The sequence below is a fragment of the Trachurus trachurus genome (genome assembly GCF_905171665.1).
Source record: "Trachurus trachurus genome assembly, chromosome: 21".
In the NCBI taxonomy this organism is placed as follows: Eukaryota; Metazoa; Chordata; class Actinopteri; order Carangiformes; family Carangidae; genus Trachurus; species Trachurus trachurus.
The window spans coordinates 7653761-7670727 of NC_139899.1; the positions used below are offsets into that span (position 1 = coordinate 7653761).

Sequence of the window (16967 nt, forward strand, 5' to 3'; positions counted from 1 at the left end):
CACTAGGGGGCAGCATTCCCACACAAACAAGAAACAAATGTCTGTAGCCTGCTGTAACGTTGCGTGAGCTGGAATACTTTGTTTTTGTTGTTTTTTTAGTCACAGAATACCACATACTGCATTTTCTCTTGCTGTGATATATTCAAGCGTACCTGCAGTAGGCTATTCCCATTAGCTGCTGAGTGGGTGTGACAGATCCCTTCAGTAATGAGAGAATTGTATCCTGTAAATTAAATCAAATTTGATGAATCCTCTCATCAAAAGAACAAGAGATGTAGTTACCACACAAAATGAAATTTGTCGTAACCAGTCTTCCAAAAGCAGGCAGGTGGTCTATAAATGAAAGTAGGCTATGATCTGAATCCTTTTTATCCTGGTAACAGCAGAAGAAATACAGGTGTAGACAGAGTTACCTCTAGAGTGCTTAGGCCTGCCCTATACACTGTCATGCAAACGTTTGGGCACCCCTGGTCAAAGGTTCTGTTAATGTGAACAAGCAAGTGGAAGATTAAATGATCCCCAAAAGGCATAAAGTTGAAAAAGCCAAACAAAGCAGCATCCTGGAGACTTGAGCTCTCAAATAACTGGTGAGTGAGACTAACTAGGTATGCTTTTCTGTCATTTTGAAAATGTAAAAGATGGGGAAAAAATGACATTATTATTATGATTATTATTAGACTTGGCTCACTGTTCACAAGACATTTTGACCAGGGGTGCTAACAATTGCATTTCACTGTACCTGTGATGTTGTCTCACTTAGAAGTGTTTCAAAAGCATTCTTATGCAGACAAATGAGCACTATCAAAGCTCAGTTTTTCAAGGTCCAGGGACAAATCTGATGTCAATGCCAGCGCCTGAAAAGTTTGACACACTTCTGAGCTCGGAGGAAGCACCATATTAATATTAGATTTACCATAAGTGTCACAAATCTCAACAAACTGCTGTTGGATTTCCTGGCTTTTATGTGGACTCTAAATGAAAGAGTGAAAACTAGTTACTGCCTGAGCTTGAGAACAATTATTAAACAAAACCAAAAACATGCCAGGGGTTGGTATCAAGTTTTACTGTAAAGGTTTACTATATTGTACACACTGACGAAGAACTTTGTTTTGAAAACTTTTTTTTCCAGCTCAAGTAAAATTGAGAATCTTGTGATTGAAGAATTGGGCTTATGCTTGAACATAAATGTGATACAACTGTTCTACAGAGTTAAAAGCAGGCTCTTTCATTGGTTTATCTGTTTGGACTATTTATGTCTCACTGTGAAAAATTGTTGACAACTTCTCAATGGGAAGGATTTGACATACTCTGATGTTATAGGTTTTGTCACTGAAAAGGAGTGTAGTTTGAAAAAAAAATGTAACCAACATGTATGTTGGGAAACAGTTGGGAAATTAAGAAATCAATTTAAATTTCAATAGTATATACAGTAAAGAGAACAGTCAACATATCAGTGTGCTCATATTAACTTTTATTGGAAAATGTTAATTTATTTGAACAACACTTCAATTTCAATTTTCCATTCAAAATTAAAACTAATCGATTACCTGAACTTGAACATGTGATAGTGAAGATGAACATTCACTGATATCCTGGCTGATAATTTTGATCAGTCTAAAAAATGTTCAGTACAGTGAACAGGCAAACAGCAGAAAGACTTGTGTTAGCAAAGAAACCATCCTCTCCTCTTTTACCTGCCGAGTTTCTTCTCACATGATCATGCAATGGTTTATAGAGACATTTTCAATTTGATCACTAATTGACCCTTACTGTTTCTATTAATTGTACATATCAACAAATAGCACAAGTAGATTGAAGCCACATTAACCAGCTGAGAATAAGCAGAGTATTATTTAAGTTTAGCAGACAGTGTAAAATAAAAGGCATTATTTATTTCAGGGCATAGTTGTTTCACTTGAACGTAATCAGATATTCAGGACAGGCCTGGCTGTCATGGAAGATAATGAACATGGCGGGGTTGGACTCGTCATTCACAACGCTGTCGTACTTATCAATGGAGTTGGGGTCCTTGGGGTCCTTGTGTGGTGGCACCTTCATGTCTTCTTCTCCACGAGTGAAATCTCCTGTTAGCACCCGGCAGAGATACATGCACTTCTCACCATTTTGATTTGGTTTGGAGTATTTATTGTCAGCAGAGTAACTGGCATTGACAGCAAAGTATGTGCCATCACCAAAGCAAGCAGCTGAAAATGAAGATGACAACAAAAAGTAAACATCAAGAATGTAATTTGAATAACTGTGGTGTTGAGAACATGTATTGAGATTCAACTGGAAAAATAGTTTTAGCAAATTGAGTTTGCTCTAAAGAAACTCTTGATCAGCTTTAACCAAACTGATTTTAAACTGTGCTCAAGCTAACAATCAACATTTCAAGGAATAGCATGTGTCTCACTGGAGTCATATATTTTGGTTTTCAAACATGATTAGGGAAGTGAGTGAACATGGTCTGATATTGTCACCATAAACTTCTCACCATTCTTTCCTGCGTAGCTCCTGTTGAAGCCGTGATAGTTGATGTGGTCCACAGTGGTGTGACAGGTGCCATGGAAGAGACGTCTCTCGTTGTTTTGATGACCGTTTCTCTGATCCATCTCACGCTTCTTGATCTGAAGGCCCTTCCACAATGTAGGGTTCTGGATCCTCTCAATCTACGGGGAAGTGAAAGTGCATATTTAACTCCATGTAGAATGAAGTGGCTGAGATATGCAGCAGATGAAGTGGTAGTACAGTAGCTGGATATAAAACATTATGCACTAAATACAGAGTGTGTTAAATGTGGACTACCTTAATAATGGTCTGTTTGCATGAGGCCTGGAACAGAGTCTGGACTTCATTGTACTCTGTTGTTCCAGCCTGGATGGTAACGGCATGACACAAAGTGTTGGGTGGCATAGCATCCCAGTTCTCAGGAATATCTTCATCTAGCAAAATAAACAATGTCATTTTTATTATTGGAGCAGAACTTTAACAAATTTGAACAATGACAAGTCTCCATCTACTAGAAGAATACCTAGAATCTTATTGATTCTCTTTATTAGCAGGGTCTGTCCTTGGCTATCAGTGGCCGGTCCACTTGGCATGGTGACAGTGTAGTCTTGTCCATTGACTGTGAGTTTTATAGTTGGTACATTGTTTTCCAATGCTTGCTCAAGGTGGTAGTTGGTCATTGAATCAAAAGTCTGAAACTGTTGTCCTTGCTGTTGGTACTGCCACTCTGCCAGTGTGCTCGTCACCTCCACTTTCTTCATTAGATCCTCCTCGTCTCTCGCCTTTGTCAGCATGTATTGGATTTCCTTGGTGGCTTTGAGTACATCTTTGGAGAATCCCTCAACGGTGATAGTGCCTTTGGACCTCTTGCTTTCAATCCTTATGCCCACACCCATGGTCTTCTGCATGTCAACAATGCGCTGGTGGTCTGCATCAGAGAGGCTCAGGATGGTGTGTTCTGAAAATGTGTTTGTGACGTAATCTTTATCTAGCAAGTCAGTGATCCACTGCTTGGCGTTGTCTACTTTAGTTTGTGAGTCACCACAGAGGTGGAAGCAAGCTGGATCTATTTTCTGAGCCTCAATGACAAAATCTTCTTCTTTCTGTGGTTTGCTGGCAGTGTCACTAATAAATAGAGCTGAAAAAACAAACATCAAGGTCTACTTTAGACTAGAACATTAAAACATGACTAGGGGTTGAGTATGAACATGAACACCAAAATAATTCCCTTCTTTCTACTCACCTTTGATTTTGGTGCCAATGTTGTCAAAGAACCCAGCTTTATTCTTGGGTTCAGCCTTAGTTTCACTCCCTTCTCTTTGATGCATACTGTCATAGAAATCTTTCAGCATTGCTGGTTGGAAAAGTACTACCCGGACTGTCTTCAGTGTTGCAGTAGGGGACTGGTTCAACACATCAATCACTGCATCCATCATTGAATCTGCCACCTGCTTTGTCTGTGCTTGGCCTTGACCTAAAACAGTACAACATAAATTTCAATCTTTAATAATTATGATAATTAAAAACTGTATAAGGGCAGAAAATCATAATTAGACAAAGGCTATACTGTGAACGCTCATAAACACATGTTCATGTTGACTGTGATTGTTGAATCTGAAACTATAAAATCACATTTCGTTAAATACCTGTATGCAAAACAAATCTGACTCAAATCTCACCTGTGCCAATGGCTGGTAAAGAGACAGAAGTGTATGAGCTTTTCAAACACATTTTGAGGGCATCTTTCACAACCTTCTTGATTTTTATTGGGTCACACTGTCCAGGCAAGTGAAGGATCTTCTTACACTGTAGGTTGCCTGGCTGGGTCATTATCATGCCTGAATTGGGCTCAGCACCTAAATATAACACAGTGTATTTGAATGAAAATTAAACTTTGTTGATTGTTGTTACCAAGCAAATACATCGTTATACTGGGGATGGTGTCATGACTGATACAGCATTGTAAAAGTAAAGGTTTCCTCACCAAGGGCTTTACATTGTGCTTCAACAGCCTGACCAGCTGCATCCAGAATAGCCTTAGACACTCCTGGAGAGAAGAAGAAGAATAAATGTCACAAATCATATCAAATCAATTTAGCAAATGAAGAGCATGATAACCTTGAAAACAAATTTTTGTTGATATTGATATTATGAAGAATTCTTCTGTCTAAAACATTGCTTGCCTTATAGTTACATTGAGTATTTTGTATTAACATGTATCTATCTATTATGTACACATTTAGATTTAGATTTAAAGGAGGTGGTGGAGAAGCTAGAGCTTATGTATGGTTTAAATGAAAAAATTACTATTTTAAATGAGGTATTCCACTTATTCCTGTCTTTTACCTGATTTAAGAGAGAATGTTTCATTGGAGGAGTTGACAATCACATCACTTGTCTCCTTGGTGATGTCTCCTGTGACCACCTGTATAGCCACACTCCCCATTTTGGTTTCATGCATTCCTGAGCTCGAGACAATTTTAGAGAAGGGATCTTGTGGCAGAAGAGACAAGTAAAGGATTAATGGCAATGCTACATGGGTTGAACTTTATTTGCAAACAAAATGATTCAGTATTCATCAAATTGTCGATCATAAAATATACAATAATTTACTGGCAAAGTAAATAAATACTGAGACATTTAAGTCAGTAATATGCAAACTTCCAAAGCTTTTTTAGTTATGACTAATGACTTCATAAATTCAAAGATTTACTTCAGGGTTAAGTTTTTTGTCAGATTTTTAACATACAGCATTGTGTTGTTGCACATACAAATGTTGAAAAGATGTCACATACCCAGACTTTGTAGGGAACCTGGAGCACCTGATGCTCTGATGAAACTGTTTTCAAATTCTTCGCTAAAAGCCTGTGGAGAGAATCAGAGTGTTTTCATCCTCCAATGCACTCACAAATATTATAAATATGTGTGAAAAATATAACAAAAACAGAAACATCAAGACATTGCCTCTTTGGAAACATTGGTGATATGTTAGTAGTTGATACTACTAATAAATATTTTGTTTAACACTCTGAGCACAAAGGTAGCATGATTCATTTGCAAAATTACCTGAACAGTCTGTGTATCTCCAGGGTAAAGGATGATAACAACCTTCTTCAGGTGCTGAGGTTGTTTCTTACTGCTAAACGCATAGATTTCATTGAGCATTAAAGATGCCACAAGGTCCCTTGGGAAATGCAGGTTCCCAGTGCCAATGGCAGGGAAGGACATGGAAGTCAGACCAGTACCCTCGGCTTTCTCTAAGCAGTCCTTGAAAATGGCACTCAAAATCTGTAAGTTAAAGCATAAACATGCAGTAACATATTGATTTCCAAACTCGTACAACTAAGATCTTGTGATGTTAAACTGTGCACACAACAGCTGAGCAAACCAATTTTAAACTTTCATATCACACCATGTGCAGTCAGAAGCCAGAGGAACACATGCAGATCTGTGGGAGATTCCTCATGGTGTATATTGACTTTCCATCACATTATAAAATCTACATTGTATCTGTTTACCTTTTCAGCTGTGCCTTGTCCATTGTCCCAGAAAGGTGTAATTGCATGAAAGACGTGTTTGCTCTTCAGGTTGCAGCCGTCAGTAACAATGATCTCACCAGTTTTTCCATTGGCATTCTTAGCATTTATCAGCTGCTGAAGTTTGGGTCCAGCTGCACTCAAGATGGCATTTGAAACTGCTCCTTTGCTCAAATCAAGATCTTCAGACACAGTATTCACGATCACATCAGTCTAAAAGGTAGTAAGAGAATTTATCAGTTGCATGTTTATCTTTACATCTTTCACTGACAGTCAGACATGTAAAAGTCAGTCAGAACAATCAGTCAAGCCCCAACCTCTGATTATGTGAGACTGGAGAAAGAGAATGGTGTAGTAATTACTGCTACATGTTCCAATCTCCTCTTGTTCCACTGTGGAAATGTTTCATACTAACTCTTTTCTCTTTGTTAAAGATAATTAAAAAAAAAAAAATCCAAATTACCATGGCATCTTGGATGTGTCCTTTGATAAGACTGATTTCCAAGCCGTCTTTGGTCCTCACTTGACCCAAGCAGTTCTTGTCAGATCCACCAGGTCCAGCAAGTTTCACAACAGACTGTGTGGCTTTGGTAGGAAGTTGAGAATGAACTACACCATGATTTCCAAACTCAAGTCTGACAGCTCTCTCCATAGCCTGAACAGCAACATCGTCAATGTTCACCAAATGGATCTTCTCCAGAGTGTTATCATCATATCTCTCATCACAGTATTCTTTTATGGCTTTGATGATGGTGATTGCACACAAATCAAGAGCAAAGCCTTGGTTACTGCTGATGGCAGGCAGGGCCACAGAGGTGCAGCCGTACTTTTCAGCAAGGTCTAAGCTTCCTTTAACAGCTTTCTTCAACTGTGCCTGAGCTTTCTTAGATTTATTTGGGTCAAATGTGGGCCCCACTGCATGGATAACTTTTTTGCAACAAAGCTTCCCTGTCGCATCAGTTATGACACAATCTCCAGGCTTGAGCTGTCCCTTCGATCTTATTATTTCATCACAATCATCCTGCAACTGACGGCCTGCCGCTTTCATAAGTTCTGCTGAAAGACCGGCATCATGCTTCAAGTCAGGATTGGAAGAATTGGCAACTGCATGTGCTGGGTAACTACACATATCTGCCTTGACAACAGCTATTTCCACTCCATCTGCTGTCTGAAGCTGATACACAGGCTTTGCAAAGTCATCTTGTCCATTAGTCTCATCAACCAGTTGGACCAAGCAGCCAGTTTGATTCAGCATTGATGAAACATACATAGTTTCTTTATCTTTGAAGAACTTCTTGACTCCAGGCTTGGAGACATTGAACATTTCAAAGACCACTGAAAAGACCATCTCTTCCATCAAGGTCTTGCAAGTTGCAACATCAGCTCTAGTACCACTTAGGCAGATGGCCTCATTTCTATAAGATACTGTGACTTGCTCCATAAATGTTGGGCTGAATTTCTTCACATATTCAACTATGACATTGGACTCAACCACAATATTTTCTTCAACTTGAGCATTCTGCTTTAAGAAGTCTTCAAGCTCAGTGCTAACTCTTATGACACTGTCCTTATGGCCAGACACTACAACTCGTTGGCTAGTAGTGTGGATTTTAAGTCTCATGCAGGACTTAGTGTTTGCATCCTCTAACTGACTGACCAGTTTCTGCCACTCTGGCTTGTCCAGGACATTACAGTCTTCAACATCAATGTCTTGAGACATTAGCAGCATTCCCAGATGGTCTTCAGCATCAATCAGAGCTCCATCTGAGGCAGCAAGGAGCTGCACCCTCTGTCCACTGATCTCAAATGCTGCATTTATTCCATGAGCTGTAAGGAGGATGTTGGTCAGCTCCTCTTGTTCTTCACACTTCAACAGGTCAATGACATAGTTATCTATTTCTAATATCTTTCGTTTTAATGACATTATTGCTTCACATATAACTTTGTTTGCTGCAAGAACCTCATCATTTAAGCCAGTTACTGTCAAATCTGGACTGTCTTTCCTGAATGACATTTTGAGTGCTGGAAACACTTGTAGCAACTTGTCCTGAAGACCATCTTGACACAGGATGTGGAAAATTGATGGTGAGACTTTGATCACTTCGGTTACACTCAGTTTCTCTCTCTGAACTCTTTTGGCAATTTCGTTCACAACTTCGTGAAGAGCTTCCTCAATTCTGTTGACATCATCCAGAAGGCCAACCACTGATAAAACACCGCTAGCTTTGTCAGGCACAACAACCACATCCTTACTCTGTAGCATCTGTCTAAACTTCTCCTCAGACTCTTCCCATACCTCTACATCTGTCTGAAATTTAATGGACCTGAATTTTGACACAGCATCTGAAAAGGCTGACTTCACAGTTTCCTTCCACTGTTTGATCATGGCTTTGGCATCTTTTTGCTTAAGCAGTGAAGGCATGGGGCTCAATCGTACAGGAGACTTGCTGAGGTTTACATCACAGAAGTGTTTTTCTAATTCTCTGTGAATGGTCTCTGCTGCTGACTGATTGACTGTGAGGTATCTCCAGACAGCACTGTCAACAGGTTCAGAGAGAGCAGCAGGGAGTTTTAGTGAAGGCTCATCTTTGCCGTAGAGGGCTACCCCCAAAGATTCATAGAAAGGATAAACTCTGATCTCTTTCTGTTTGAGGTGATGCTTCTTCCTCATGATTTTCTGAACAGCTAGGAGAAAAAACAAATTGTCATATTGTGTTGAATTCATACTGTACATTGGTGGTAATCACTGCTTTATCAAACAACATACATACCGACACTGTAATATTGAACATGTATGGTAATTGCCCTACCTTTGTGGACTTTAAAAGTGATGATGGCAGACTGTTCCACTTCATTAAGCAGGACATTTTCCACATCCCAACCTTCTTTCTCAAAATACATTTGGAGGAAATCTTCATTACAGTCCTGTATGTCCTCAACCACAACTTTCTCAGTGACTTCAAGAGGCCGGACTGATAACCCCTTTTTTGTAAACATTTTGTTTTGAGGACATCTTGTCACAAAGTCAGAGTTTTCTGTGAAGACAAAAATAAGAAGTTATGGTAGTTTTACCTTTCATAAAATTAGAGTATTGTGGATTCATGATGTATTTTGGCAAAAGACACAGAACCTAAATTACAATTACAAAAAAATACAAGAACACTCCACATGTTGTCTTTAATGTTAATACCTTAATACGTTTGTCAGTGCTGTGTCTTACTGCATTGATCATATTTTGTGTTGTCAGATCATAGTAATTATAAATATATTATCTTACACACTCACCTCTTTATAATTAACACAAATGCTTTAAATCACCATAGGTATGCTGGGTATCTGTGCTTGATTGATTGTGAAAGGGAAATATCAGTCTTATATTTTTAGAACACACCCACACATACGAATGTGTACCTTTTTCAGTCTGGAAAGTTACCACAGCCGAGGAGATGTCAGGGATGACCTCCAGAGTGAAGCCTTGGGAAGCAGATGAAGAGTCAAGATCTTTTAAAACGTTCTCCACCATCATCTCCAAAAACTCCCTGTCTAAAGACTCTGGAATATTTCCTAAGACAGCTGAGGTGGAGCACACTTCCTCTTCTTCCTCAGTCTGAACTTCAGCTGCAGGTGTGGGTTCATCAGCACTTGACTGTTTGTTGTTTGTAGCAAGCTCAGCTGTTAATGAGATAAGAGGGTTAAGAGGCGGAACATACAGTCATAAATAAATAAACAAAACAAATCATGTCATGGTTAGGTTACAGCAAATTTACAATACACATATGGCAGGCTGTGCATTCTTTTTTTATTCAAACCAGGGCTGTAAACGTATATTTTTTTAGTAAAACACTTGTGTTTGTTTGTGCATATCTTTATGGCCATTTTATGACCATGAGTCGGATGTAGATCCCAGTTGCCAGGGTTCTCACCCGCACCAAACCTTGGCAGCACATCACCTCTACCCTCAAACATCTGGCTCAGCATCAGATAACCTTCATACTTCTCCTCCTCACTTTCAAATCTCTGCATGCACTTGCCCCTCAGTATTTAACAGACCTCCTTCATGCTCAACACCACTCACAGAACTTGCGGCCTGCTGACCTGGGTCCCCTCACCATCCCCTGCACAAGTAGGCCCACCTTTGGGAACAGGGCCTTCAGTGTGGCAGCTCCCACTGACTCTGCGCCAAACACAGACTCTGGACTCTTTTAAATCTATGTTAAAAACACACTTGTTTTTGCAGGCTTTTGCCTGCTAATTTGGTTGTCTGTGTTGTTGTTTTCCGTTGTCGTTGTTGTTAAGTGTCCTTGGGTATCATGAAAGGCTCTATATGAATCAAAGTTATTATTCTCAAAGGAGGCTAAATCGAAAGCAACTGGACTTAGTTATTTGTCTGGGAAGACTTCATCAGTTCATGTAGCATCTGACCAGGCTGGGACTGGTGAGTGACCAGTCCCAGTCACCAGTCCCAGCCTGGTCAGATGCGTACATGAACTGATGAAGCCTCTTGGATGAGAGGTGAAACGTCTTCCCAGACAAATAACTAAGTCCAGTTGCTTTCGATTGAGATACTATGACCTGAACAAATGAGAATATGCACAGGCCCAAAGTTATCATTGTTATTATCATCTCCTCAGCACTCACTTGGAGAAAGATGGGAAGTGACTCACTCACCAGCCATTTTAGATCAACACAGTGACTTTTAAACAACTCTGACACTATGGTAATTCGTTTACATGTTATTATGAAGTTAACCAAGTACCCAGAGAGACTATAATCAAAGCAAAAGAGAGAAGAGGAGAGAGAGAGAGAGAGAGAGAGAGAGAGAGAGAGAGAGAGAGAGAGAGAGAGAGAGAGAGAGAGACCAGAAATTGAAACCAACTACTCTCTGCTATTCTCTGCTATGTCATGCACTTCTGTGAAATGCTTTAGCTAAACTAAACTGACCTACATGACTTGGTACAGAGCCCAGTTTCTGTTTTGAATTTCTCAGTCAAGTTATTTGATACGCTCCAATCCAGCCTCTCTGCTCCCCTCACCCACACATAAGCACCAGATAGCTACTCTGTGTTGGCCCGCCCCAACTGACCTCAACCGTCCTTGTAGCCTACACTACAGTCTCTTTCTTTGTAAGTAAGAGTAACTAGAACTGTAACTAGTGATCTCACTGATTACTTTTGAAATAAAGTAATGTGCCAGTAATTTAATCACTTTTCCAGATTAATTTGCCCAGCACTGCTGCTGTCGATGAAATGGTAACAAAGATGATCAGAAACACAAAAAAGTCTGGGTTGAAGAGCAAGGGAAGAGAAAGAAGCAGTCCTCTACACCTCCAGCTACGCTAAGGAAGATGTATTTGCAGTCAATTAAATTGCAAATCATCACAACTACCCTTCAATGTTTGACAGTCTCTAAAACTGCACTAATGCAACTTAGTATACGTAATGACCGCACCATAGTGCATACTGCAACACACTTTGAAACACAAACACACACATCATCATCATAATAATTTGTGATCGTTAGTATAAAAATGAGAGAAGGATTTGAGGAATCCTCTTTCGGGTATCCCTCAGCTTGGTGTGAAAATATTGATTGATCAGAAATGATTTTGCATTCAGGTGCATGCACATGCACAAAGATTAATAATTATTAGGAGTGACTTTGCTAAAATATAAATTATTTTTTTTAGTTTGCAGTGGGATTTGCAATAGAATCAAAATCCCAACAGGGAACTGAATTACATAACCATTTCTATTAATGGTGTACTGGTGTGCGTGTGCCTGTTAATAAAAACACACAAAACACATGTTTACAGAGTAAGAATCGTTTTAATAGGCTATCAATACTTACACTCCTTACTGACTTTATGTGGTGGAGCCTCCTGTAAGGAAGAGACAAAAGCTTAGGAAGAGCCAACCAAACGTGCAATCACCTCTAATGTAACTGCATGCTTTTACTGTACTGCTCTGTCTTGTAATATTGTATGTGTTTATGCTGTTTTAATACTTACTTAAAATGTATTCTAACCTTTTGTATTGTAACACCAACCTGCCTAGAGGACTCCGGATGGAAATTAGCCCTCGGGCTACAATCTGGCACATTTACAGGTACTACGGTACATGTTCATCAATGTGCATTGTCCTGACTTTTCAATAAATAAATAAATAAATAAAATATATAGTCTGGTTTGAAAACTGCTGTGGCATCTTGTGTGGTTTAGGCATCTGTAACATCACAGCAGCAACTGACAGCAGCAGAAATCACAGTGCACAGCCCCACCTGTGTGTGCCAGAGTAGCTCTCTACATGTTATGTTCTTATTCACAGCTTCATCACTCTGATTAGAACTGAGGGGAGGTAGAGCCATTACGTTAAAGAGGAATAGTTTTAGGAATGTACCTCAGGGCATTAAGTGAATGTTACTGAAATGACAGATGTTTTTCCTTCACTTACTTTCTGACCTCCTCATATAGACCATACACTATGTACCCTGGTGGGTTCTTACACACTCTCTCTAGACACATCAGGTCTCAGCTCACCTGCTGAAAGCAGCTGCTTCTCACCTGTGCTGCTTTCTCATCTGGAGGTAGGCGAACTGTCACCTTCAACACACCCTTATCCAAAGAGATCTGATGCGCCTCTTTCCCCAAAACATTTCTCTGGTCTGCGAGACAGTAAAAACACTTTCAAACGACCTCGCTAAAGATAACAGTAACGAGGTAACAGTAGGCTACTTGTAACGGTACACACTCACCCTTCTCTGAGCGGAATCGAAGCGTCGCTGTCCTGCTGCCGCTCTCATATTCGACATCACAGTCTCCTCCGTTTGATTTCTTACTCTGAAAGTACTTGACTAATTTATTTTTTAATTTCGGTATATTGTTTTCTTCGAGCTCGACGAGCAGAGGGTAGGAATACGCGTCTGCCATCGCTGGTGGCTCTCAGCTTCTGATTTAACATACTTTCACTTTTGTTCCTTCTGAAATGCAACAGGTGGTCTTGTGCTGTTTTTCCCCCGCTGCTGTCGAGCTATAAATTGTTCAAAGTGGGCTGCGACTGAAACCAAAACACAGGATCTGTGGTCGGTAAACATGGAGATAAACCCAAACTTGGAGTCTGCTACTTTTGCTTTCACTATGTGCTTTCTCTTACTTTTCCAGCTGAGTGAGTCTGTAAATATTTAATTATGTGGTCTGTAGGCTAAAGTTAAACCAATTTAATTATAAGCATGAAACATTCAATATTTTAGATATAAAAGCCCATACACCATTTTACATTGTACATTCAAATGAAGAAAGAGGAGATCCAGAGATAGAAGAAGAAAATATTAATTGGTAGAACATCAGAGAGACTAGAGCCCTGTCCTCCTTATATGCTCCGAAAGCCAATCGGGCACAGGTTTAGGGCAACTGCCTACCTAATTGTAACTGGCAGGTTAATGCTGACATCAATCAATCAATCAAATTACTTTATTCATCCCCAAGGGACAATTAAAAGGCACACAGGGTAGCATGCATAACACAACAACAACAACAACAACAACAACAGTATGAGAAATAAGAAAGATGAAGTGCATCAGTTGGGGTGGGGGGATGCTGGACTGCGAATGATGGGAATTAAGGAGCTGGACAGCCATGGAAACAAAGGTGGCTCTGCAGCCTGGGCAGTGAAGCCTACATCCTGACAGTAGCAACTCAAACAGGTGGAACATAACATGTGATGGGTCCTGTGAGCTGTTCTTATGGTCTGCCGTTCACAGTGGGTAAAAGCACTCTCACAGTGACCAATAATTTTAGAGCAGACTTTGACAGCCAACCCCCTCTGCTGTATGGGCCAATGCCAGCAGTTCCTGCACCAGTCCACCTGAAGGTAATTGACAGGTGAGATGTGCCAAACTCCCTTTCTCTCTCCCTGCTGCATGGTGTCTTGTCTGTTACACAGTGTTCACTCCTTGTTGAGGAAGGTGGCAGGTACCACTATCTAGAGTTCTTTGATTTAGCACATTGATTATTAGTGAATATTTTCCAGATTACTGGTTCAGGAGGCTGCATTTCCTCCTGCGCCTCTGCTTGGTAAGTGGCTCAGATTCCCACACACAGCCCAGAACAGAGACACTGATGTTTGCCTGGTTTAGTTATTTAGTTTCTCCTTCTCCACTTGAGTCTTTTAATCCATTGTTTGTTTGTTTTTACATTTTTTAGTGATACTCTGTGGTTTTAATTTAGCAAAAGGATTACTGACAGCCATTTTATGCAATTGATTTCTGATGTTAATTAAATGTATGATTAATTCCCTACATGTAAATCATAATGCCAAGCTTTTCATTGTGTAAACTCATCCAACTGAGTGTAGAGAGTCAATAAGGAGATGGATCATCATCTTTCATTAGATTTTTTCCTAAAGTGGTTGCCCTCACCCACCATCCTGGTTGTTGTGTTCCCCCTCCTGGCTGAATGATAGAACTACACTAGACAAACATACTGTACATACCAATACAGAGTGACTCATAGCTGTGTTTCCTTTTTATAATCTTTGTATCAATTTTCAAAAGAAATAGTGTGGTGATCCTTAGAAAAAGAGACTCATTCATTTCACTATTGTGAACCAATTGCTTTTTTTTGTGTAAAAGACAATCTAAATGTAAACTTATCCATGTTAGTGGAAATTCCTCACGATCTGCCGATCTTATTTTTTGCTTTACAGTTTGGAAGTTAACCAGGTCTAAGAAGTTGCGGATATTTCTTATTCTTTTTTGGAGTATCATGTACAGATCAGGCAGACACAATGGAGGAGTCAGGGATCAGGCAAGCTCAGAGGTTGTTTATTCAAAAAGCAGGGTCAACGCCAGGTAATCAAAATCTCACAGGCAAAGGTACAGAGCTCCGTTAGGCAAAACTCAGGGAACAAGAGACAGATTACAGTCACAACAGGGAAACACTCAAAGGGTGATAAAGGCTGAAAAGCTTACATATACTTGACAAGATCTGGCACAGAAGGAATGGGAGGCACAGCTCATGGAGAGGAGACAATGAGAGATAGGTGAAAGACACATACTTCAAAATAAGACAGGAAGTGACGAGAACAAGACAGAAAACTGAACTTAAGAAATAACAGCAGAAAATTGGCTCTATGTGGTCCTTAATGAATGAACATTTATAGGTATTTCCCCACACTTTAGCACTGTAATTTAGGATGAAACCAGTGAGCATTAGAGAATCTGGATTGTGTTGTAATCTAAAAACTGTCTTGCTTTGTTTATTATTGCAATACTTGGTGGTTTGGAGTTTATGTGTTTTATGTGTGGTTTCCAGTTGAGTTTTTCATTAACAATTGTCTCAAGAAATTTAACTTCCTTAACTGTTTCAATAATAACCCAATCCAGAGACCCAGAGACAAATCTGATATATGGCAAGAACCTGATCTACAGAGAAACACTTCTCAGCGCTGAGGAAACTTAGTCTAACATTTAACTACAGCACAATATTTACATAAAATTTACCATAAATGTCACAAATCTCTAGCCTGACAAGCCAGACTATATCATTAACATGTATAGTCTGGAAACGACCGGTATAGACCTCGGCTCAATCCAGGGGGCGGGATGAAGACTGTCTTTCAACTGCCTCTGCACGCAATAGGGTAGCGCTACAACTAATCAGAGCAAAGAGCAGGATGACGTTAGCCTGACAAGCCAATTAAAATGTATGTCGCCATCGCGTTAAGCCCGCCCAACAACTCTCTAAACAGATAGAGCGCTGTGATTGGTGAACACAATCGGTGTTCAAGACTCAAAAAGTTCCTATGGCTCGTTTCTAGACCTACCTACGGAGCAAATATATTTTCTGCCGCTAGGGTGCGTCTAGATTTCTAGGCTAACAAATCTCAACAAACTGCTTTTGAATTAACACTGTAAAAGTACTAGTTCATATGATTTCTGATTTCAAATTCGTCAGTATTTCCTGTCTTTAGTCCTACGTGATGTCTATGAAATTAAAGAGTGGAAGACAATAACTGTCCTGAGCTGCAGAACATTTATTAAACAAAACCATGATGTCATGGATTAACATCCACAGTTTTATTGTAAAGGTTTAGAAAAACCTTACACACACTGACAGATCAACTTTGATCTGGAAAAACAGTCAACATATCAGTGTGCTCGTTTTAACTTTTATTGGTTAAAGCAACTACAAAGAACTTGGCCATGGTGTAAATAGTGAAACTCTATACCTTTGGAAGGCAGTAGACAGGTTGGTCCACTGGACGAAACGATTTACAGCACTCAGACCGGAGGAGATGGCACACCTGACGAGGCTATAAATTAGAATTGAGTTGCTGCTAAGCTAGCCAGTAAAAATCGAGCTCAATTTCATCACTATATTCCCGTCATGGCTGATACTGGGACAGGATCCGCAAAGACAAACCTACCGTTTTTGTCCACAGGGGTTCTTTGTAGTTGCTTTAATTTACTGGAATAACATTTAACTTTATATTTTTTCTTTCAAAACTAAAACTGAACGATTACCTGCATTTACACATGCACACAGAAGATCACTATCACTGTCTGATTATTTTCACGTGTCTAAAAAATGTTCAATGCAGTGAACAGGCAGACAAAAAAGTTTAAGAACTAAATTATTCCATAACCATGTATAGACACATTCATCTTATTCCAGTTATAAAGGTTAATTGTGGTTTAATTTCCACAGTGATGGAAGAGTTTGATCAATAGAATGTTGAGATATACACTTTATCTATCAAGAATAAATCACATTGTCACAATCGTTTCATGTGAAGAGGTAAAAAGAAATATTTTACTCCAACTTTATAGGCAACCATGTACCAATTGTATGAAGTGGATACATAAGTATAAGTATATTGAAGAACAAACACTTTAACCAGCTGTTAGCAGGCAGTTAAAATTAAATAA

The 16967-nt window shown here is 39.6% G+C and overlaps 1 protein-coding gene across 1 annotated transcript; it reads right to left on the reverse strand.

The window, feature by feature from the left end:
- Positions 1-1823: 1823 nt before the first annotated feature.
- Positions 1824-12969, reverse strand: LOC311004649 (protein mono-ADP-ribosyltransferase PARP14-like; the record flags this gene model as incomplete). The annotated part of the gene is made up of 17 exons (XM_083996811.1): positions 1824-2204; positions 2495-2669; positions 2806-2942; positions 3032-3646; positions 3752-3982; positions 4188-4364; positions 4493-4555; positions 4855-5001; positions 5304-5373; positions 5575-5796; positions 6027-6257; positions 6508-8729; positions 8855-9079; positions 9456-9716; positions 11892-11922; positions 12604-12704; positions 12795-12969. 17 exons carry the CDS (start codon positions 12967-12969, stop codon positions 1912-1914), a joined length of 5376 nt encoding a protein of 1791 aa, XP_083852937.1. The 3' UTR covers positions 1824-1911.
- Between the last annotated feature and the right edge of the window lie 3998 nt (positions 12970-16967).